The 25,092-nt window shown below is 39.8% G+C and overlaps 1 protein-coding gene across 1 annotated transcript in view; it reads left to right on the top strand.

The window, feature by feature from the left end:
- LOC127472352 (storkhead-box protein 1-like) overlaps positions 1-23,236 on the top strand; it is a 69,894-nt gene extending 46,658 nt beyond the window's left edge. Inside the window, exon 2 of the mRNA XM_051790484.1 lies at positions 17,318-23,236. Within this exon, the coding sequence (XP_051646444.1) occupies positions 17,318-17,499 (182 nt within the window). The 3' untranslated portion in view covers positions 17,500-23,236. The remainder of the gene's footprint in view (positions 1-17,317) is intronic.
- The last annotated feature ends 1,856 nt before the right edge of the window (positions 23,237-25,092 follow it).

Genomic DNA, 25,092 nt, shown 5'->3' with positions numbered 1-25,092 from the left:
TGTGCATTTGTGTTTTCTAATCTGCTGCCTAAAGCATTATCTTGCTTGCTTAGACAAGTCATTCACCACATCAGGAACGTGTGGGAAAATAACTCAGTCAGTATAACCAGAGGAAAATAAATGGTTGTGTGGTTGGCCATTTGGGAGCTGAGCTAGCTTGGGAATTTTTTTTTCTTTTAGCAACACCCTGAAAAAAATGTAGTGTGAATGGGTGTGAAATATAAAGAGAGTTTGCTTCCTTCTTGCATAGGCATGTATCCAGAAAAAGAGAACAGTAAATATACAGACATCTGCTAAATGCTTTGTTAGGGCTTTAGAGGATCCAAAGATTTAGTGTGTTTGACTGGTAGAACATCGGATCTTCCCCACTCAAATGAGTTTTGAATACAAGGGAAGTCTCTGACACGGAAGAGAGGAGAAGCCACAGGAATCACCTGGGGTGTTTCAGTGTTCTGCTCAGTCACCCAGACTCTACTTCTCCTCTTGATTCTCCATTTATGTTTGAAGAGAGGATCCCACACATAATGTAAGTACAGAGGGGGAAACCTGTGTTAGGAGCAGCAATACGAGACTGCAGTGGGTCAGGTCCCAAAAGGGACTGATGTTTGTTACTGGGATGGGAAAATAAAAAATGTGTTCAGGCTAAGGCAATTCTAAAAAATATGAAGTTACTTTGCTTCTGCGAGATGTAAAGTGGATTTCAGAGCTACTATTTGCTGTTGCTATTTAGGAGATGCCAGCAAAAAAGAACAGGATAATGTCTTCTGCTGCAATAGAAATGCCAGTGTAAATAATTTATTTGCTAATTAGTAGTCAGTGCTCTAATGACAGAGATATTTAACAAGTTATTTGTATCATATCAAACTGTATTCTAGAGGTGACTTTTCCCCTCTGTTGGGTGTTAAAGCAGTTGTGTGGATTAATCACACTATAATGCAACCAAACAGCTCTTGTTCCTGCTTGACTCAGGGAGCGCAGGCTTTTTGGCTTGATACACACATGAGAAAAATCACATCCAAGTTTTACAAGTATATTTTGGAAATAAAAGCTGAAATTTAATTTCAAAAACCAAACAAAACACCTTGTTTTTCCCAGTAAATGAGGTCATGCAGCCTGATTGCCTGACCCATCTGTTGCTGTTCATAAGTATGCTATTTTTTTAAAGGCCAATACTAAATGGTATTTTGTAGTTATCTCCTTTTGTATGCCTCTTGGCTTGTCAAGCACTGTCATTATATCAACCGCTGTTCTTAAAACAGGATCTTGGTTAAAATAGTATATACCTGCCATCTGGTTGAAAAATGTAAGCTTCCTACACAACTAAGTGGAGTTGTACTGCAGTATTAGGAATAGCTCATGTTCTCTTGAAAATAGCAGCTCATGGCAGATTGCAGAATTCAGCCAGTTATCAGTTGTCATTAAGCTATTTGATATCTGACACACATGGAAAGCATGCTATTTATAAGTATTTAATTATGTTATAGAAGTATTCCTTTTTTTTTTTTCTTTTTCTCCCTTTACTCATTTAAATATGTTGGCTTGACTGGATTGGAAAGCAAAGTCTCCCTTAATATTTACAGAATAGATGTACTGCAGACTGTTAGTAACATTTCTGTCATCAAAAAGTGGTCTGAGGGGGATAGAGAAATATATTTGGTGTTCCTGTGCTATAGAACTGTAGATGTCTAAAGAGAAATGTCAGCTACAAAGAGCCCAAAAAACAGAAGTAAGTGGAACCAACTGGTAGAAGATTGTACAACTAGAAATTGTAATGGAAAAGATGCGTTTTACTTCAATATGTATTTGCGTTTCTGCTCATAGGAGAAAAGAACTCAAGTCTTAGGATCAACTAAAGCAGAAACTATAGAGGAGTAATTATTTGCTAAACCTTGGCAAGACACCAAAGGCTCTCAGAACTATAGGTTAGTCACTAACATGAAAGCTTAATGCTAACCACTAAGCAAGGATTCATGTACAACGCAGGGCAGAGGATGCTGCTGGAGAAGGCAGTGAAGCATGGTGATGCTATGACCTGTTCCCTTGTCATACATTTTGAGGTAACTGATGATTACAGAAAACAAAGCAGAAACAGTCTGCTTAAAAAGACAGATTAAGTATTTCTTCTGTGAGTGGAAATGTGAACAGGAAGACCCATCAAAATAGGATGGGGTGCTTTAAGGCTATTTTACTCAGAGGTGGTGTGAGGAGGTAGTATTTTCATGTGGCCTGGAGGTTAAACCCTGCTTAATTTGCTTCAATGACATTGAAATTTTGTGAGCACATCCTGCAAGGTTTTGCCAAAAAAATATTACCTATAAATAAAATATAATAAAAAAAAATTCATATACATAATGATCTGTAAATAATATCTGATTATTCTCAAAAGATTTTGATTACATTAAACCAGAAATGTTTTGAGTACTGTGAGGAGTTTGTTGACCCCACTGGCAAACCTCCGATCTCTTCTCCTGTTGACTGGAAAATTAGGGTCTTTGCTGTTTTGACTTCAGCACAATCTTAATCAAGTTTGAATCTGTTGGGTTTGGATCTGAATCCTCTTCCTTTTCAAATGACATCTGAGATTCTGGGTGTGAAAGGTCTCTAGTAATTTTCCTTTTAAAAGTTACTTTACCCATAACCATCCATGCATAATGAAAAAGTGTTCAGCTTCATAATTACAAGTTTTAGGTTTTTACAGTCAACAGAGGTATGTTCTAACAGAAAATTGGGTAGCAAAAGTGTAGGTCAGAGATTGTGGTTTGTTTTTTATTTATTGACTTTTCCTCAACAGAGTATTTGGAAATTTTATTGTGGAGACTAATCACATGTCCCATGGCTTTTGGAGATCTTCTTAGGCCATCAAAGCAGCTTCAGCAGTCTCAGCATTTTGGCAACATTGCAGCTACCTCGACCATAAAAAGACTTGAAACTGGTGCAGAGAGCAATTCCTGCAGTGGGAGGTTTGCAGGAATGAGCAATGCCCAGAAGCAATTGCGGCTATCCAGTGCTCCTTTCCAGGTGTGCGCACACATGCCAGCTCCATGCACTTTTCTGCTAACCAAGCTGATGTTCCCAGTGAAAATCCATGGTCTGCAGGTGCTGGGGAGAAGTCTTTTGCTGGCACACAGGGAAGACTGGTAGAGGAGGTGGGACAGAGACCCTACAAAGTAAAAAATGCAAATGTTTGACAGTTCAGGGCAGTTTGGCGGAAAGTCTCTCTTCCTCTCCACTTACCAGACTGCATACAGTTATTTGCAATTCCAAGCTGATTATTCTCTAATTTAGTAGCGAACTACTCATCTGCCCTGGTGTGCTCCTCCTCCTCTCCCAGCTGCCAGCTCTCCCTGCTTGCTCACTTGCTCACTGGCCAACAGGAGCAAAATTACTGCCTGGTTTAGCCCCCTTTGGCTAGGCCTTCACAGGCCAATTCAGCTTCCCCACCCTGGCAGAAGGTTAGTGAAAACGCTTTTATCTACCTCTCTTTCTCTGGTTTGTGATTTTTTTCATGTCTTTATCTGCACAGCAGAAGGCCAATAAAAAAACCCAATCAAATAATCTAAGTGTGTATTGTGGGGGGTGGTTAACAGAGAAAACTGGGAGGGAGAACAAGCACTCACAGATCAAAACTATCTGTGTAGGTAATTTTATTTAAGGATAGAACATGGTATGGTGTTTTATTTCTTACATTTGAGGGAAAATGTGTTAAAAACACTGATTATAGTTGAAGAAAGTATTTTTAAGTGTATCAAAACTTGTAAAGATGATCAGGAGTGATCTGTGGTAATTAGGTATCAGGGCAAGAAACTGTTTCTCAAAGGAGCTTAATGGTTTTGCAGCTGCATAACAAAGTTTTCCTTTATATTGGAAAAGTATTGGATATAGTAGCGTGTTACTCCTAGGATTTTTATAAGGAGGTTAGGAAACAATATAACAAAAAAGTTGTTTTCTCACATGGGTTCTGAGAGTCTTGCGTGTCCAAATGAATTCATTGTGTCAGGTGTAAATGTGAGAACTTACTCTCAGTAGTCCTGAAGTACTAAACTTTTCCCAGCACAAACTTGTCTTGGAAATGAGCTTTCTGGGACATTGTTCTGGTGCTGTTCTCAGGTTAATTGTTCTGGGTCAAGTTTTCTTGTGAAAGCTTAAGTCATTTTCTCAGCTTCTCAAATTCTGACCTCTTTATGTCAGTGGGGAATCTGGTAACACCCATATTTAGGCCACCAAATGCACTGCATTATGAACATTTGGGGTTTTTCCTTTTTTAGGGGAAGCAGGAGGTGGGAGAGAGGAACTCTGAAACTGGGTTTGTTTGCAGTAGCATATAACTTGCCTTTGGCTTAAGGGAGCGTCTTTTCTTTGACTTGAGAAGTTCTGCTTTTATCAAGAGAGAGCTAGAAAATGAAAATTTTCTTGCCATGGCCTACATTCCATGAGAAATTTTAGTTGTGCCAGAAAATATGTACTCTGTCCAACCACACAGCCTTTAAAGTAGCAGCAAATAGAAAGGCTCTGGGATTGCCTAAGAAATTGCGAGATGAAGGAGAGCTTCCCAGCACCCAGCGTATACCCCGAGTACCTTGCTGAAGGGCACCAGGTGATAAAGGAGTCTTTTCCAGCTGGGAGCTGCCCAGAAGCACCCTCCAGGCCCTGCCTTCAGTGCTGGGGATGCAGCTATGCCTTGTTCCTACTTTCTTGCAGAGTAACCACAACCTTTCCCTATCATCTCATGATAGAGAGAGTTGCTCAAGATGAGAACCCATGTGCTGAAGTTCAGGATTGAGTTCCATGGGCAATGTCCAATGTAACCTGTCTAATCTGAAGATTTTGGTTTTGTATAGTTTAAGTTTTTGATGAGTGTCATGTAGTAGTTGCTGGTGCCAACTGGTGTTCTGAGTATATTGCATAGAAAATTAGAGTTTTGGCTTAAGATGGGGAAAAGAAGAAAGAATAACTTTTAAAGTCTGTAAACTTGGCATAAAGTACTCTTGGTGGGAACAGTGGTAGAAGCAACATGAGGCCCATCAGGGCAGTATGTTTTGGGATAATGGCTTTCCATGATGTAAGAAAGCAGATATTTAGGGTTGTGTGCATATACTGTGGAGTGTGCATATGCATGTAATTAGCAGTCTTTCTATTTTCCCTAAGATACTTTGGGAATTTATGTGCTAAAACCTGAAGTTAAAAGCTCTGAAGGCAACTGCTTTCAACTTAAGAAATAGCAGATATATAATTTCTGGTACAATGTAAAGTTTTGATGCTGTCCTGCCTGTGGGTTATGATGGACAAAACCTCTTTTGTGGTATATGTATGAACCTTGCTGTCTCTCTAGCAGAACATATATGACAGTTTTCTGACTCTGTGGTCACAGAAACCCTTTAGGGAAGGATGTGTTACTGTTACCATTTTACAGCTGAGAGCATGAGATAATATATAACCACATACTATGTTTTTCCTCAGGACTTCTGCTTCATACTAGCAACACAATAGGTATATAAGGGAAAATACAGTGAGGGCCACTTGAATTTGGGCCGTTGTACTAAGAAGGGTGTCCTATGGCAATGCCCTTGTGGCATTACTGCAGTACCTAAGGGGTTCATACATCTTCTCACCAACTGAATATTTTCGTAAGATACAGGGAGAACTGGAAACTAACATGCTTTACCTGAAATTATGCAAAGATCCTTATTAAATGCTTTCTTTTTGCTGTAGGGGAGACTCACTTCATGACTGCAGTTATTACGTGCAAAACTAATGGTTGTGAACTACTCATTAGGTCCTCCTGAAGTGGATGGTTCTGGTGTGTGGGGTTCCTCTGGGCTCAGGAGGCAATGGGCCCATGTCTTTGTGATCCTGTACTGTTCTGTGTGAAAGGGAGGTATTTCTGCTTCACATAATATAAAGAATTAACAAGGGTCTTTAAAAGAGCAATGTCCTTTGGACTTTTTAATAATGAAGATATAATAATTAAAATGTTTCCTTGACTACAGGAAAGATGCAGGCATTTGTGTGTACAAGTGGTGCATTACATTACCTTCTCAGGTAGCAAGCAGAAGCCCATGCAGCGCTGTACTTGAGGACTGTTTTGAGTTGCCCTTGGATCAAGGTCTTGTCTAGATTAAAGGCTCAAGCTGAGTTATGTGAGGTGCTGCAACTGCATGCATATTCTTTGCTCATGACAAATATAAGGTTATTTGAATTATTTGGCAACTCAGGTAAGAGCCCTGGGACTAAGAGTGCAGTGATAATGTTCAGCTGGTTCCTGGTAGCTTCATTATGAATTGATTATTGAGAAAAAAGCCGGAGTGTTCTCCATATTCTGCTGGGTTGATTTTATCACACTGATCACTCCCCGGTAAAGCCTTACTTAGCAATGAAATGCAGGTTAGCTTGTTTTAAACAGGAACAGACTGAGTTCGAGCAGCCAACATAGATCTAAAGCAGACCTGCCAAATGCTTGAGGGTTGCCTGATGTGTGATGCTTCTCAGCCCTGATTTAAATAGATATTTGGCATCACTGTTGCTCTATTCCCATCACCCAGCAGAGATGCCTGCATTTAGTAGGGCTGCAGGATGAGCCAGATGGAGTGGCTCGTGACCATGGAGCAGAGTCCAAGCATCTCATTTCATTTTGAATTGTCTGGGGGACTTGTAGGAGGAGAGAGAGATGGCAGAGATCTTTCCCTTTCTCCGCAGTAGTGCCTACCATGCTTCTCTTGTTTCAGATAGACCCTACTAGAGCCCCCCAGATTTCTAGGAAAAAACATTCAGAAAACATAAGTCTGGGGCATCTGGCACATTGCCAGCTTAGCTTATGGGCAGAAATGAAAGAAATGGGAAGGACGGCTCCCTCACTTTCCTCCAGGGGGAAGGAAGCTGGACAAAGCAAGCCAGCTGGCTGTACTTCCCTTTCCTTGTCACTTTATTTAAAGGAAAAATGAAGGAGAAACCTGAAACTTGGCCAGTTATGTAGATTCCTAGGGCAGAACCAGCACAGCAAGGATATTAGCTATCTGTACTCAGTCTGTGTAAGACAGAAAAAAGGACGTATGAATGTGTTCTTCCTTCTTCTCTGGAATATCTCCCTTCATTCCAGACTAGAACAGGGATTATCAGTTTGGAAGAACTTTTTTTTTAGAAAGAACTTTACTACCATGACGTCTTCATGCCACTTTTGGTTCAAGTACGGTGTAGAGACATTGAATGTTTCATGGTTCACATAAAAAAGATGCCTTATGTTTTTGTGTCTGTGCAGGCATGTGACATGCCTGTTTCATGCAATGTGAATGCATGCACCTGACATTTTTTTATGACCTAACTTCCTTGAACAGGTTTTAATCTTGATCAACTTTGTTCACATTGATTTTAAGCAGAATGCTTATAAACTAGTTAAAATGCACAAACTTTGCTTCTGGAAAATATTCTGAGTTCATGAAATGGATCAGAATTAACAGTCTGCTGCAAAAGAATTTCGGTTAATCTTCTTAGAGGCAGGAGATAAGATTTCACAATCAGATTAAATATTTGAATTGCACATTAGGAGACCTCCTTGGTTCTGTCTGACAATCAATTAATCCTCTTCAGGGTCGTGGTTCCTCCAGTCTGCATTAACTTCTTTCATGTTGTATGTGAACGACCTTTTATAGACTGTTAATGCACATTTATTTGGAAGTTGAAAATTACATCAGGGGTTTGACCTTCCTTCATGTTTGTTTGTCTTGGTTTTGTTTCTTTTAGCTAAAAGTAGGGAGAGGTGGGCAGTTCCTGCTCCCTAGAGTAGAGCAGGTCTCACTGAGCTGTTCAGCCATCATGAGCATCTCATGATTGAATCTCATGCTGAGGGTGCTGTACGCTCCCCCCCCCCAGCCACCCAGCATCTCGATTCGCTCAGCATGAATTTCCCACTATGTAGATGTGGGAGGTGAGGTGACAGCTTGCTTGCAGGCAGAACACAGGATACTAGATGGGAAGAGAGAGCGTAAAAAACATCTGCTCTAAGCTGGTACTGAAGATATTTGCATAATTTATTAGTATTTTTAGAAAACAAGTGTAATTAAGAAAATAAATATTTGTCATACATACAACACACTGTGTTGTTTAGTATCAGATGATGTCATTGTTCAGTGGTGCTTTGCCTATTACCTCTGTGTGCAGTAGAGGGCACTAAGTGGTGCTTAGCGTTTAAAGTACAGGAAAATTCTGCTTTTTTTTTTTTTCTTCATTACCCAGATTGCTGCTTTAAGAGTACTTCTTGTGTGTCTCAGTTACTGAGTACCACTTTTCTTGTGCACCTTTGTCACATTCCTTCCATTGTGTCTTCATGGAATCTAGAGAGATGGCCCATCCAAGGGCAGTCTGTCAGCAGTTTTATGTTTAGAAAAAAAAATCAAATGTTGTATTCATTTTCTGAGTCAATCTGCAGTCATCGCTGTCACTATGATTCCTCATAAGTTCGCAGGCATAATCATGGTGAAACTGGGGAACACCCAGAGAGATCTCTCATCCTGCCACAATGATGCAGGTGAACTACTAGAAAACCAGGATTAGAGTTTGAAGAATTTGCCAACCTGAAGAAACCACTGAAAGACTGGAGACTGAAGTGTTTTGATGATTTCTATAGCAAGGATACTTTGCACAATGACATAACCACTTTTCTCAGTATCAAAATAATCTAAAACAACTTTTCTGGAAGATGTCTGATATAAAAAATGTGTGTGATGGTTCATTACAAGTTCCATAACCCTACACTAAAATGTAATTTATATCTCTACCATCTCTTGAGTACATTCAACTTGCCTGGTTAAAAAATAAATTAAAATAAGGCAAGAGTTGATTGCATTTAAATACAAAATGTCAGGGATGAAAACATTCTTGATGGTAAGAGATGAGGAGTTGTTCTTCAGTTAAAATTATGTAATTGTTTCTTCAGTAAAATTATTTGGGGGGAAATAAAACTGAAGGGATATGTATTCAAAAGGAAAAGGAGGTGATTCTTTATGCCAAAAGGAGTAGCCTGCAGGACTTCTATGCAGATGATGCTGTGGGTGCAAAAAGTTTCCGAAGGCTGATGGGAGAGCCTGGGCAACCCTCTGGCAGAGAGGTCTCACAAAGACTCGATAGAAGAATCGGTGCAGGCATGGCATCCCTTGGAACTGAAAATGCAGGGAGACACAGAGATTATTAGGAGGAGATATGAACACCACCTTATTCTTCCCTGCTGCACACTACTGGCCTCTTTAGGAGGTTAAATATTGGACTAGATCTGTATTTGGGATTGCTAGGGCCTTTCTTCCATTTTAATGGTCTTCTAATTCAAAATTTAAAAAAAAAGCTGTTGAAAGCAGTTCTTGTGCAAATGAATCCCAAATGTGAAGCAGTTTCAGGTGTATGACAGACTACATTCATTGCTGGCTATCAGACTATAAATCATAGTTATAAGCCCATGCCTGTGGAAGATTTCTGCTGTATTTATTCAGATGGCTTTCAGGTCTCACTTAAGAATTTGTTTCTCAAAATGTTTTCAAATACTACGTTCTTGTATTTTTTTTTTAATAGCTTGCTAAAATGATCTGAACAGAATAGTTGCACTATTAATATTTCATCCCTGATCTCCATAGTCTGTTGGTTCTGCTAATAGATATCAGTTTGTTAGATTAGTAGGGTGAATAGTTGCTTTCTTTAATGTCTCATCCTGAGAGTCACAATATTTGAGCTGGTTACAAATACTATCTGTTATTCAAATGACCAAAAAATAAAATTCTGGACTAAATGAATGTGCATTCATTGCAGGAATCATGTGGCCAAAGTAGTAAGTCCAGTCTTATCTTCTAGCAGAAAGGCAGCCAGTCCTGGCAGGGAATTACAGCTGCATGTCCTGCACTCGCTGCATCTCTGTCTAGCTGAGTATCACCAGTATCAAAGGCATGGCTTGACATCTTTGAAGGGAGTCTTTTTCTTGGTCACAGTGTAATCTTCCTAACCCTGCACCAGTGGGTTTTACTGAGTGAAGAGAAGCCTATCTTATCGCAGCTGTGGCTCATGCTGGGGTTTGCACAAGAATATGAGGTGAACCAGCCTGTTGGTGGGATGTTCCCCTGCCCAAGCAGGGCTCATCTTCCTGTGTCTGCCAGGATGTGCTGGGCACAGAGCAGGGTGTGGAAATGCCAGGGGCTACCAAAGTGCTCTGGATGCCTGGATCAAGCAGGCACTAGCTTCTGATGGGTGGTGTGTGCCATATTTTTGCCATTCTCTGGAGGAACAACTTTTCCCTTGGCTGGGTTTTTCTGTGGCTGGCTGGCCTGCCTGGGCTTGGGAGGGTGCTCAGAAGTACATACTCAGTGTTTGATCTGCATTGCTTTAATCATCCCAAACAAGCCAGTCCTGTCCACATGCAAATACTCAATGTCAAACTTTGTCATAATTTTGTGTTTCATTTAACAGTTTTGTATTTTTCCTAGTTTGGCAACTCCTGTGTCTTATGAGAATCAGAAAAAACCCTTTTGCTTGGAGTTGGCCCTTTTGTTTATTTGAGTATACAGTTTCAGATAAGCATCAGAATCTCAAATCCTTCTGCTTTCCCCTTCTTTCTAGCCCTGAGCAGAAAGTGCTCATTGTGGGATGGTCTAGAGGCACACAGGCATGCTCACTGGGAATGGGGCTGAGGTGGGGCAGAACCAGTTTTCAGATGTAAGCTGATTGCACCTTGAGCCTGGGGCTGGTGGGGCTTCCTCTGACCCAAAAACCCTTCTGAGGTGAGGGGTTTTTGTATGGTAATAAGACCTGTGAGCAGTCTTCATTCTTCCTCCTGCCTTAAATCACTGCTGCTTTGAAAGTACGTTCCTTTTTTTCCTATGCCATTCTTCCCTGTGTGAAATGAAAGTTTTATCATAAAGTTGGGCAAAAAAATTAAATGCTTTTAATTAATTTGTTTTCAAGGGGCATTGTACAGATAGTTTAACATTAAAGATAAAGATTGGGATCATTTATATCTGTGTGTTTCAAAAGCTACCTTGTCCTTCTATCTATGCTTGTCAGTTTAGGGAAAGCTGACAGATAGCCCACAGATAATATATGCATGAGGAACAGCTTTCTGATCTCTTGTTAAGATGCAGACTTGGCACTAGAAGATGTGAGGACTGTTTCTAACTCTGTTCCCTGCATGGTGCTGGATGAGTTCCCTGGGATGCTCTGGAGACCGAGCAGCACACTGGGGTGTTCCCCTTTAGGACTCTCAGTTGGAGCCTTCTGGGAACTGATTTTCTCCTTGTTTTTCACTTGGGATACTGAAGCCTGGTGAGAGCCAAGTGGCCGCATTGTAGTTGTGGGACTTTGGACTTCTGTGAAAAATAAATTTAAAAACATCATCCTTTTCACTGTGAAAGATGATGTAAATCACTGAACAGCTTTTAAAAACAGAGAGTGCTATGTTGTGTGCCTCTGTCTGACTAGCTGTCATATCTCCCAGAGCACAGGAAGGCTATTTCAGTTACTTGCATTCATTCCAAGCTACAGAAATGCTATAAGTAATATGTATCTATTCTATAATTAATAGACCACACGGTTGTATGTGTAATAAACCACACTGACATGACAACCCAAGTACTTGGAAATTATTTTTTTCCTTTTAATTTTAAAATGCAGATATGAATAGGAAAAAGATGGTTAGTAATTTCACATATTTAAAAATAATTTTTTTTTTCCTGATCCAGATTGAAGTTTTATTGTATTTGCATTAATGTATGAAACTTAGTGTTCTTTTTTGTAGTAGAATGAATAAAGATACCACTGGGAAAAAAAAAAAGTTGTTTTTTTCTGTAGATTTTACACTTTACAGATGTAAGTATTGCATGAATTTATGTCTGTTAATTTTTATTGAAATAAGGGTTTCATGCTCCCAGAGTTTCTTTTTTATTTATTTTTTTTTAAGAAACAGTGCAAGCAAATTCAGTTAGAAAACTAAGAGCAGTGTTCTGGGAGATGAAAAGTATGTTTTCACTTCGGTTTTTTTTCACGATGTACAGAAATGTAAAATGTAGGATTGTATTAGTGCACTTAGACCATCTCAGACTGTTACATGCTGTACACGCTGGAGAAAGGGAGTCAAATGCCGCAGTTAAGCAGATGGTGTTCATGAATCTGTCTGTGTAACACTTCCTACACCACGGAGTGGGTGGAAAGATGGGAGTAGACTTCTCTACACTGTCACAAAGGCTCAGATGCTGCACCAGATACAGCACCAGGCTGTCTTGCACCACATGTTGGTGGGTCAGATGGGAGCATCCTGCTTGGAGCCCAGCTTTCCTACACTGTACCCGCTTCCCTCCGTCAGGCTTCAGTCTCTGGACTGTAGGATCTGCTGTTCCCACACTCAAGTCTTGGACTGCAGGGGTACTTGTTGCAGGAGAAGTTGTTTGGAGTTCAGTAGTTTATTCAGAGACACTCCTGTCCATCTCTGTGGTAATATACCTATGGATGTGGAAATGTGAAGAGGATGTGATCCTTAACAAACTGATCAGTGCAACCATCTGTTATGATCAGGTTCTTTAAAATTATTAGAGAGATGCCTCTGCCTGAAGTAAGGTGCAAACAAGATTATATGCCAAAGTCAATAGAACGGATTGTTATTTAACAGTAAATGTGAGGTAGAGAGATAGAAGGAAATAGGAAACAGAAAAAAGGAGGTGTGAGGAGAGAAAGAGAGTGGCAGAGAGACAGATTAAGTAAAAAAAAATCATTGCTCCTTGAGTTCTGGTGGCATCCCGTTGGCCCTCTTTTTCTGAACTTCTCAATGGTGAGAGTCCTACTCTTGTCAAAGTGATAGTTGCAGTCTGGATCCATTGAAGGAAACCCAGGGTGATGAGGAAAGAAGCCCATGCGTTGAGTGAAGTCTGCGGTGGTAAGAGAAGTCCTGTGAGTTGAGAGAAGTCTGTCTGGCTTTTTGTAGTCTTAGGCTAGGTGTGAACACCCCCAGTACCTCCCCTGGGCTGGGGAGTTTTACAATGGAGGATGTAATAGTGGATCATGGGACATTTCATCCCTAACGAAATGTTGTGCCTGTTATGTCAGCACAGTTGAGTCCATTATGGCCCATCAGCAAAGATGAGTATTTTGAGGCTATGTGTGAGTTGTCTGGGTGCTTCCCGGAGGGGAGTTATCACAACTGAGTCATTTGTGTAAGGACAAAGAATTACTACCTCACCTTGAAGGATTTGCCTTTCTCCTTATCTTATTCAACACCCCGCTTGTAGCCTGAGGTGGTGGGTGTGCACAGCCTCAGCACCTGGGCGGTTACTTTGCACATTGTCAGCTTGCACCCTGATTGTCTGAGCCCTTAACATTCCGGTCACTCAGACTTGTGGATACATTCTTCTCCTGGGATAATAGTACCACCTTTATCTTATCTCAAGTTCCTATCACAGTCCAAATTAGTAGGCATATTCAGGAAGGGGTGGGCTTTCATGAGCAGTTGCTTCTTGGTACAGTTAGCTACAGTGGACAGAGGTCTTTCAGTGATCTTAACAATGTTTAAGCCATAAACCATTTCAAACTCTCATACTATCCTGTGCCAATCTTTTCAGCACATACTGATCTGTGAGGGCACCTATAAACACATCCTGTACCTGTAAAGACATCTTGCATCACATTTACATCCTGGCAATTCAAAGAATCTCCTGAGAAACGTCTTACTCTACTTCCAGGACTCTTGCAAGTATGTAAAGTTACACCGACTACTTTTAATCCTTTACTCACTTTAGTTGCAGTACAAGAACCTTTTGCTGGTGGGAAAATAATGCAAAAGTTCTTTGCTTGGAAAATGTGCAATAGGAGGTGGTTACCAGTAGCCTTTACAATTGTAAGACTGGTGGTTAACCATAGCTGAGGGCAGTAGCATTACTGTAAGTGCAGCTAGAAAATACTTCCTGGTGATTTTCAGGGGGTTAAATGGTCACACACTGACCTTTCCTGATTTTCAGCAGCTAATTCATTGGCTAAAATATTTTAATTCTTTTCACAACATTGTATTTTTACATAATTGGATTTTATGTCCTTAGAAAGGCTGCATTATTTTTAATATGCCCAGATGATAATAAGAACAATTAAAGAGAAGATAATGACATCAGTCCAAAACAAGGGGTGAGATGATCTAAGAAGAACCTGTATTTTTAAGGGTGGTTCATGTGACAGAGCTCACTTTAAATGGTGCCTGTTGTTTCAGGACCATGTGACTGCTTTTGTCGTACATCATGCAGGGTTAGCATGGGGGTTGCATTAACAGGGAGTAGTGAACAGACAGAGGTTCCTGGATAGTGTAAAGGGTATAGCCAGTAATTACAGACTCACTTCCCTGCCCTGGAGGACCTGAGCACTTCTGTCCTGTCTCCAAGCCAGTGAGCAGAGCAACTGTAATGCTGATCTCCTTTTAACCCTTTCTTTGAGCTGTGGTGTTAAACATACCAGTCATTTAACTCTCTGGCTCTGGGAAGGGTCAACTCTGACCTTTGTCATTGCAGGAGAACCCATAATTAAAGGGTATATACTTGATCCCTTAAAGTTGTGTGTAGGTAGTGGTATGTACTGTGTATATAATATAGACATAATACATAATATAGTTGCTGCTAACATAAGTTACTTTTTTTGCAAATATGTGAGTAAATAAACAAGTTGAGCCCACATAAGTCATCAGACCAAGAGTGATAACTCATTGGCCATCTGCTTCTCTCTTCGACTTTGTTTTTGTTGCCTGCTTTTTGGATACAGAAATGTATCACAGGAGCTTCATCTTGGCATCTTCGGATAATTCAGTTGTTGCAGTCATCCTTGGGAATGATGGGTGCTTATGTTTGGTTTCTGACTGTGAAAATCATGATTTCCAAGAAAAAACTGACTTCCAAAAATGCCAAGCAAAATGTGAACTCACACACGAATTATGAACATGATTTTATCCAGTTTGTCAGAATAACTGTTTTGTTTCTGGAGTTATTTAATTTTCATCCAGAATGAGTATTTCCCCTTTTTGGTAAATGTGAAACCCTACCTTGTGCAGGAATAGGTTGAAACTTGGGTAAACATAATTAATAGGAGCATTGAGTACCTGATAACTTGCTTCCATCACTTGGGAGATGTTCCTGCTTGTAGTACTTGTAATTTGTATTTACATTGCTGCATATATCTCTATAACTAAAGCTATGCATCCTGTTTTGGAAAGTGGTTGGGCACTTCTTGCCATTAAAGGTGCATAGTGTCACATTTTTTTTTTCTTAAAAAGGCAAAGATAGTCCGAATGTTTTCTGAATTTGTTCTTGTTTTTGACCACTGAATTTACTCACAGTTGGTATGCTCAAGTCTCTTAAACATTATTACATGAGTTAGAAGGTTTGAATTTCTTACGTAATTGTTCTGGGAGTTGGAATATTGTTATTAGAAGATGGATATGGTGAAATTTTTGTTTCTAGCCATGTCTTCTCTTGATCTGTTTGTTCTGAAATCACTAAGCTTTGCACTGATTTTCAAGGTGTAGCAGTCAGGGAGAATGCAGTTTTCTGAAGTGGTGCAGATAAACAGGAATATGTTCATACACCCTCTAAACAAAGACCTTGCCACTTTTGAAATGGGCTGCTCAACACCTCAGTTTGCTAAAAGAGGAATCCATGTTATTTTAGTCACGTGCTCAGAGATCAGTGTTCTTGTTTGGTTTGGTGTTTTTTTTTTTCTTTAAATAGGGAAAAAGTAAAATGTGTTGAAAACTTTTCTAACTGGTTACGTAGGAAAAAAAGAAGTAGAACTACATATTCAAGTGAGTTGTCGATAGCATACACTTAAGAAAAAAATATTACTTTTATAATGTTAGTGGTATAGGTCTCAAAATTGACAAGAAGTCTTATCAGAAATATGTGATTTAAAAAAGATATTACTGTTGAATCATCTACATTCTTTTGCAATTAACGAGTGGTTGGTTACGTTAGTTGAGGACAGAGAGTACTAGTACTTTCATTTCATACTGAAATATTCTTTTTTCTCTTGGATAAACCAGGCTGACTGTAGTTGATATCACAAGCAGTGTGAGTCAAAGCAAGCCTGAACTGTATCTGTGAATCATTGCTTCTCACTCCTAGGAAATTCTATGGGCCTGATCTCCCCCAACAATAAATTACCTACCTACTAGGGTTTCTTTAGTGATGCTTTTTTTAGATGTATACTTTGCAGAAGCCTAGGTGAGGTTACGACTGCCTGGAGCTTGCTCTTTCTTGTTTTACAGGGTTAAGGAGTCCAACAGACAGCCAGAGATCACTATGTATCTTGAGTTGATTCCTGCCATGAAGAGTGAGGAGCATTTTTGGCTGCCAGGGCTATGTCCACCAGTGCCTGTTCTCCAGTATATTCCAAAAGCTTTGTGCCCCTTCAGTGGCCTAAAGCAGGGAGGCAGGGCAGAGCCTCTGTTTCAGAAGACCCCTGTCTTCTTTCAGACCATGGAGAGCCAATACTGCCTGTGTGACTGAATTATTGAGTCATGTTTCTCCGTGAGCTAGTTTGGCATGTTATAAAAGATGTCTGTGATCTGTAATCATAGTTTCTGTGCTTGTTTAATCATTCAGGAACAATAATTCTTCTGCTTACTCTCTTTTGCCTTTCATCCTCCTCCATCTCACCTTGCCAAAAGCATGTGATGTTCCTGAGCTTGCTATAACCTTACAGTCTTTTTCTGTAGCTGGAATATTTCCACGAACAGGCCTTTCCTCCTGTGAAGGTACCCAAATAATTTACTGATATCTAGAAGCAGAGGACAGTAGCTTGTCAAACATGCATATAGTCTCAGCAATGGCAGTTTCTGTGGGCTGGGCTACACTACTTTGCAAATAACCAAACAGTCAACATCTTAAATAATTTCAAACTGCAGCAACCTGGTTCTTCAGGCTGGTTTTTTTCACCAGTGATTTAAGCATGCATTTGCTGCTGGCTGGAGTGCTTGCTTCCATTAACCACTTCATCTAGTTAAAGAGGTTTTAAACTCCTGGTAACTGTCATGACACTGAAGTCCAAAGGCTCCTCAGACTGTGGACATCACTATGGCAACCAGTTATGTTCCTCCTCACCTACACAATCTGTAAATTTGGACAGGGGTGCTTTTATGGATGCCTGGTAGAGCATCATGCCAGAAGCTAGTATGGACAGGGCTCGTGAGACTTTATGAGAAGAGCTAACCAAACACAAGTTTTTCAAAATGAATGTAAAACTCACATTTTTCATTGAGTTTAAGATACCCAAATGAGAAAGGAGAGGTGCAGGACAGAAATAAAACTCCTACCATCCTGTTTACCTCTAGGGGAATGGAAGCGGACAGGAAAATGTGACCACCTACCAACAGTTTTGAACCACAAAGCTCACTGCTTACAGCTGGACCCTATGTCAGTGGCAGGGCACCACTGTGTCTGCTCCCCAACCCTGCAAGCAACTCTCTCAGAGTTTAAGGTGACAGTACTTGGCAAAGCTGGTATGCTAAACTGATTCCTTTTTTTTTTCTTTTACCTACTTTGAAAATCCCATCTTGCGTAATTATCTGTGTTTGTGGAGAAAAGCTGCAGTGGAAAAAAGGCTTGTTAGTTTATGGGATAAGAGGGGATAAAACAGGTTTCTCAATCCTCGTGTCTTTTGTGTGCACTGGAAGACTCTTGGCAGAAAGATAGCTGGATTTCCATGCAGCAGGGAACCAGACTGGCTTCTGTTGCATTAATAGGGCAGATGCTACAGAAGATGATGCAATAAAACCTATATGTTACTTCTAAGTGGCTGGGCTTTTTATAATTGCTGTAGGACCATTTATTAGGTAAATTAGTCTTTCCAGATAAGAGGTAGGATACAATATACATTGGAGAGATTTATGAGACCTAAAAGGTAACACGTGCATATATTGGCAGCTGTTTACAACACTAATTTGTGTGCTTCGTTTAATTCCTGAATTTTATTTCAAAAGCTTCAGACAATGCAAGATTGAGAATATGGTGGCTGAAAGCAAATGTATTTGAAAAGCCTGCATATGATATCCATTCCTTTTATAAGGAATATTTCCTTTATGACCTCCTCCTGCTTTGTATTTAACATTTCAAAGAACTTTGGGGGACTGTCTGTAGGCTGTGTCTTCATAAAGCCAGTAGCCAAGGATTTAAAGTATTGTCACTGCTGGCCCGAAGCTGAAAACTGCAGGCGGTTTTAATACCAGGGTGGGGGGGTGGGTGTTTAAACCCAGTCTTTTGTGTTCAGATTAGGGAGTGCAGGAGGATAGACTTAAGGGGTGTTAGTGAGAATTTCTTCACTGGCAGCTCAGTAATAGCATCAGGCTTTGGAAATACTTTTTTCCAATTCTTTGTTATTTTAGTAATTACTATGCAGTGGGTAGAAATCCGTAGGGTTTGTGGTTTTTTTAAGTACCACAGTAATGACATGGGGATATGGGCAATAAAAAGAAGTATTTGTTTTTATAACTTTTTACTCTTTGGACGACTGAGGGGACTTAAATGCCTTTTCAGATAGTCTATCATTGTTTCAGTCCTGATGTCTGTGTTTATTTTGTCTTGGTTCCATCACCTGGGATAATAGTACGATCCATCTTTGGAAAGGAAGGAAGACAAAAACAATTTGACACTAGCATCATGCTCTGACAAATCTGAAATTTGCCAGTTGTGAAGGCAGATTGTCTGATCTACTTTACACAGCCTGAGAGATGGAAAGGTTACTAAACATCTCCCCCATTAAGAAAAAGATCAAAGGCAAGTCCCTGAGCACTTGCATGTGGAGTTTCTTTTACTTTCTGTTAGAACCTAAGAAACATTTGTCCTGAGTATTTGTTGATTCCTGGAATACCTAGGGGTACAAAGCACTTGAAATTTTTATGTATGGGAACATGGTGACTCCTTGCTAGAGTTTCTGAGATGAGCACCATAACTAATAAGATTTACCACAGTTGGCTTGTGAAGGTATTGAGTTCAGCTCAATAGTGATCAGTTTCAATGAAGACTAAAGACTTTCTAGCTCTTAATTTTGTATATGGTTCTTTCAAATACAATTCTAATGCCAGGAAATTTTACTTTCATGTAAATGGTCTCACTTAAGATGTTTGTTTCATTTGAGAAAGATGTTTTTTTATTTCTGGAAATATTAAGTATAAGTGGTTCTCTGTACCTTACAAAAATTCATTATAATACATAAAGCATTCTGAATGAAATCTTATCCTTTGCCACTGCCATTCATATGCTTTAAAGGATGTAAATACCCTTTTTTGGTGGGAGTGAGGAGTATGCTTTTCAGAATTAGAAAGGAATTTTTTTCTTTAATTTTCCAATTTGATTTTAGTTTACTTTTATTAATTTCACAATTTTATTTTGACTATTGCAATGATATTCCTTTGTAATAAGGGAATTCTTTTCTTCATAACTTCTACATGTTTCACTTGTTCTCACCCTTGTTCTCATCCTTGACTCTGACTAGAAAGTTATAGGTTGAAAAATTCACACCAGAGACTGCCCTTATATCCAGTGTGACAATTCAGTTCTGTGTATGAAACATTTTGCGAAGGTGAGGCTTTGGGTGCTGCTCCCTTCTGCTTAGCTCCACAGAGGAGTCACAGATTCTGCACCGCCCTCCAGAAATCTGGGAGGTAACAGTGCTCTGCTGGATTTAAGTCCCTCTTTGTATTTAAAAGCAAATTAATTAATAACAAAGCAACTGACAGCCACACAGTAATATGGAAGGATAGATAGGAAAAAAAAAGTAGCAGAGCTCCCTGTGGTTGATACGTTTGCTTTAACAGATTGCAGTGTTATGTAGGGTATCACTTAGTAAGACAAAAATTATTTTATTGGAGTAGTCCTCAGCTAGAGAATTTAACTTTCTTACAAGGTGATGTGAGAAGGTTGAGACCCAATGCTATAAAATGTTTTTTTCTTGTTCCTCTACTAGAATACAAAAATCTCTGCACTCAGGAGAAATGCTAAGAACAGCTTCTACAGAGAGGCAAGTGCAAGTGGTGCCTACATAAACCTTCATCTGAACAGGGCAATGGGAAATTGTCTCTGGTTGCACACAGGTGGGTAATATTAGAGCTTCAAAAGCCAAGCGGAGGGTGGCAACAAGCTGTGGTAACGAGGAGTAGACCGGGCAGGTGTCCTAGGTGTGGAGTCTTCCTTCTGAGGGTGCTACTGCAGAATCAGAGAAAACAGAGAAGCTCCAGGGTCCCACTGAAAACCAATGACTGAAGAGTACCCCCTTCACAGGAACAAACTGACTGCAACACTGACGTCTGGTCCAGAGAACATGGACTGATAGTTTTGCACTGATTTTCCAAAAGCCTTTGAGTTGGGCATGTGTTGAGTCATCTAATTTCTGTTTGTGTTTATGATTCCTCTCTAGAGTTTTTTCATGCCCAAATGCTGCTCTGTGCCAATGAGACAGCCTCTGAATCTAAGACTATAATAAAATATCCCAGAAGTAATTGAACTATTTTTCTGTGAGGTGATGAATCGGTGCTTTTTCACTTTTGGGTTTGTTTCTTGCTTGCATTCTCTTCAAATTTGTGTGTGGGAACCATTTTCAGTACTAAACCACTATTTTGAAAGCCTGTTTAATATAGGCAGAATTTCATGCACATATGGAAGTAAATTCATGACAAGAGGTTGTTTACAAAGGGTGAAGTAGTCTATTTTCAGGCCTCCCAACTTTTCTAAGGTTTTTAAGATCTCTGCCTCTTGTTTGTGCTATATATATACAACTATAAAATATACTGACTATATTGCACAGCTGTATAAGCAAGAATTTTGAGAGGGAGCTTACTACTGGGTTATTCAGCAAATGCTCTGTGGTGTTAACAGCAGCTGCTGGGATTTAGTTCCCTTGGTATGCCGTTTTTAGGACTGCAAATATGTTCATTGCCCTATTTGCCTGTGGTGCTTTGCTCAGTTTTGTGTATGGCAAGTAATTCTTCTCAACAAAAATTTAGAGTTTAAAACTAATATTCTGATAAATAATAGCCACATAACAGTGCCCACCTACTACTGTCAAGGGCTGCCTTTTCTTGATGAATTTTTCCTTTGTACATGATCTGACACACAGAATCTGCTTGTTGTTTGTGTTGATGTAGCATCCAGAAGCTTCACAAGAGCCCAAGGTCTGCACGTGCTTGGTGCTGCCTTTGCAACATAGGCTCTGTGGAGGAATGGGAATAGACAGAGAGATGTGTGAGTTAGTCTTTGGAAAGATAACCTGTAATTGCCTTTACTGCTGGTGGGATCTACATTAGCTACTCACTTCTTGCACTCTTATTTTTTTCGACTTCCAAAGCAGAAGGTTTGGCTGTCTTTCTAACTTACAGTACAGCTGGCGCCCATATATCAGTGTGTTACTTAAATACCAGGGTACTAATGATACATGACACCAGTGGAAAACAAGAATGTTGAGGCCAACATTTTTGGCATATCTTTTGCTACTACATCCTTTGGAAGAACAGCCAGTGAATGAATTGAGTTGTGATTTGAGTTGCTGTAAGTCCACTTCTCCATGGTTTTGCATTCTGTTATATGACAGAGGTTTAATAAATGCTTCACTGTGGGGAAATCTCTGTAGGATTCACAGCTTGTCTCTCTCTCCAGTTAGTTTTGTTCACTGAGGAATTACAAGCCCAGTTTCCATCCATTTTAACTAACCAGCTTTGAGTCAGTGATAATAGGAGAGGAAAAGCATGCATCAAAGCAAAAGCTGTATCCTACAGCCTCTGTTCCTGCTGGTACACTGATATGTTTTTAGGTAGATTTGGATACCCAGATTGAAACCCCTTCTGCATCAATTGTCTTCTGTGCAGAGGAAACACAAATGCAATCAGAAGGTCTGGCATGAAAAAAAACCAACAAAACAGGGGAGCCTTTCTTCTCGTAATGGAGACGGGTTTTTCTTAAAAGTCATGCAAGTTAAAATAAATACCACAGCACATAAGGCAGCACACAGAAAAATGAATCGGTGAACTACAGCATGTGTGCAGCAGCAGCGCTGCATTCCTGTCATCACACATTCCCAAAGCATAACATGGAGAGAAATATGATCTGAAACTGGTTTAAGAGGTGCTGTAACTAAGCCAGGATTACTACCATGGTATAACACAACCTGATAGCAAGACTGAAGATTTGCTTGTGATAACTTCTGAAACATTTTCCTTTTTTATATTTGGGAATTTTTGCACTTACATCTTTGCCCTTGGGATTTTTTCTTTCCCTTTTTGGTGGAGTTTCTCAAATGGTCTCTCCAAGGAGAGAGTTGTCTGAGCAAACCAAACTTTTCCCTTGCCAATAAATCCATCAAGAAAGGCTGCTTCACTTTGTGACCTGGACCACAAGCATATGTTACAAGTACTTGACTTCTCTTGCATATTTGAGTAAGAACAAGTACTAGTAAGAGGTGATAAATTAATAGTGTTAGTGTCAGAAGTCTAAGGGCAGCCATGATAGGGTGTGCTGCATTGTGAGTTTTCTGGTTTGTTCTTGCTAGTTTATCTGATTACAAATATCTGGAAGGGAAAACTAGTGCTTCTTACAGCCAAAGGCAGTTACAGCCTGTTGCCAGACCTCCTTAACCAGTAAGGAATTGCTTAAAAACATGTCTTTTAGAGTCTGAGTTCTGCACCTTTGTTAATACAGAGCCACAGGAATCCATGCATGAAAACTGTGAGTTTATGCAGTGGACAACTTTCCCCTTCATGGATTTATTAATATTAGAAATGCTGGTAATCAGGAAGACTATTATGCAGAGCTGTAAATCTAATAAACCCATAGATTACTAAGGCCTGTGATGTTATACCCGAGCTTGGTGTCTTTACCAAGTTCTTCATTACATTTCTCCCACGTCTTCTGACACTCCGTTTCCCCCCCTCTGCTTTACAACTGCCTGTACTCCAGGCTTTTTTCCTCTTTTCCCCTTCTGTATTTTCTGTTTATTTCTTCTGCTCTCCCTCTCTCATAGGCCCTGCATTTCCTTCCCAGAATCTTGCAGCATCCTCTCCATCTTTTAAAAAGAATTTGACAGGTTTGTTTTCATAGGCCACAAAATGACCCTCTGCTCCTCTGTTTTACCTGGCTGCCAGCGACTGTGGCCTTCCTTAGTGCAAAGTCTCCCGTGCGTCCCAGTATTACCAACATTATTCATAATCTTTGTTTCTGTAGCTGGGACCAGGAAACCATCCTTTTCATAGACTTGCAGAGGCTGAAGCCACACGGCTTTGTGTGGCACTTGGCATCTTGTCAGTGTTGGGTGCTTGTCAGACACCAGCTCAGCTGACAGTAATAAAGTGAAGTCCTTCTAATTTTCTCCTGTGAGGCAGCCAGTGGGCTATGTGCAACAGGCAAGGTCATGACAGAGTAAGGGAGAACCCAAGCTTGGAATACACAGCTTGAAAGACAATGATTTTAGAGATGTAGCTGGTCTTAGCGAAGAGGGGGATTGCTTTCCTCCTTGCATGTCCTATTATTTTGCCATTTTTCTTTTAGTGTTTGGCTTGTGTGCTTATTTCATTTGAAAACCTCATGCAATCAGTCACCAAGCCAATCTAGCTGAGGCAGAAACACCAGCCCACCCTGCTACTGAAGCCTGCTGCTCTTTCTGTGGAAACTTGTTTGTCATAGGGAGGAAAATAGAAGTACTCCCGACTGAAACTTGAAATACTACATTACATGAGAGTAATTACCATATATGCACAAGCACACATGCACATACACATATAGAAAAATATACATATATAGCTCGCCATATTGTGCTCTGCTACATAATTATTATTTTTCAATTGAGGAAAAATAAGCCTATGAAATGGAAGTTGGAACCCTAAAGTTTTAGAAGTGCATATGCCACTGATTTATTACAGTCTTCTGGGCCATTTATGCCCTTTTCTTTATTACATTTTCCAAATGTAAAATGGGAACAAACTGCTTATCAACTAATAAACGAGTCTTTATGAAGATCAAATGCAATAGATATCCTTAGTAATATTTGTTTTCTTACTTTTTAAAATATAACACAAGATTTTCAGAAGCAGACATTTTGAATTGCTTCTTCAAAAGCCTTCAGACTCCTTATGAATGTGGACTGAGGCAGGGTTGTAATTGAAAGCTTGAACATATAAGAATCCTTTGTAATGTCTTATATGTACCTAAGCTTTTTTGAAATTCATAGTGTTAAATCAGTGCCTTTGGCTATTACGTTGCCAATTCCTGATAAGGAACTGTTAGGTTATGAGGGAGGCAGGATGCCTCTTTTTGGTTTAGTTCAGACCTGTTTCCCCAAGATCTCTATGGTATATTTATCCAAGCTTCACCTCTCCCTCTAGTAATTCAGGAAAGAGATGGTACCTGTTGGACTTTAAATACCAAATGATAAAAATGAATGCTTTATCTGAATCTCAGTAAAAGCTTCTGAATTGAATCTTTCTCTTATTAAAAAACCCTAAAAAACAAATAAACCCCCAAACAACTGGAGATGAATTAAAGAAAAAAAAAGTGCTAGCAAAAAGCTTTGAAACCATCTCCTTTTCATTTTCCCATCACTTCAATTCCTGCCTGGAAGAAGTGTTTTTCCTTACTCCTAGCAAGCTCCATCAGACTATTTCCATACTTCTTTTTACAATTAGGCAAAACTTTACCGGTGTGTAACAGGTAGGCAAAAATATTTGTAAACTAAAGCAGAATTTCCCAGTGGTTTCAGCCAAAGAAAATTGGCCCTCCCTGCCCCTGTTGGAACTGTTGGATTAAACAGCATATTTTTATTTATTTCAAACTGTGCTTATAAGGGTACTGTAGCATTGTTCACCAAGCAGGACAGCCACTGGTAGCTGAGAACTCTTCTTTTCTGCTCTGACATAGGCGCATGAAGCCAGAAATTTATTTCCTTTTATTACAAAAAAGTAATTTTAAATGTCTAAGAATAAATTGTTGTGAGTTGGTTTGTTCGTTTTGTGTTTGGTTTTTTTTAAAGCCCTCAAATTTTACCTTTCAGATCACATGAAGAAAATTGTTTTATTTCAGTTTGGCCACCGAGGCAAAAAAAATCAATTACATGCACAGTTCTAGCTCT

The sequence above is a fragment of the Manacus candei genome, unplaced genomic scaffold (assembly GCF_025592945.1).
Source record: "Manacus candei isolate 608988 ecotype Guabito, Panama unplaced genomic scaffold, ASM2559294v1 h1tg000028l, whole genome shotgun sequence".
Classification (NCBI taxonomy): domain Eukaryota; kingdom Metazoa; phylum Chordata; class Aves; order Passeriformes; family Pipridae; genus Manacus; species Manacus candei.
This window is presented reverse-complemented; position numbering and strand designations above follow the sequence as displayed.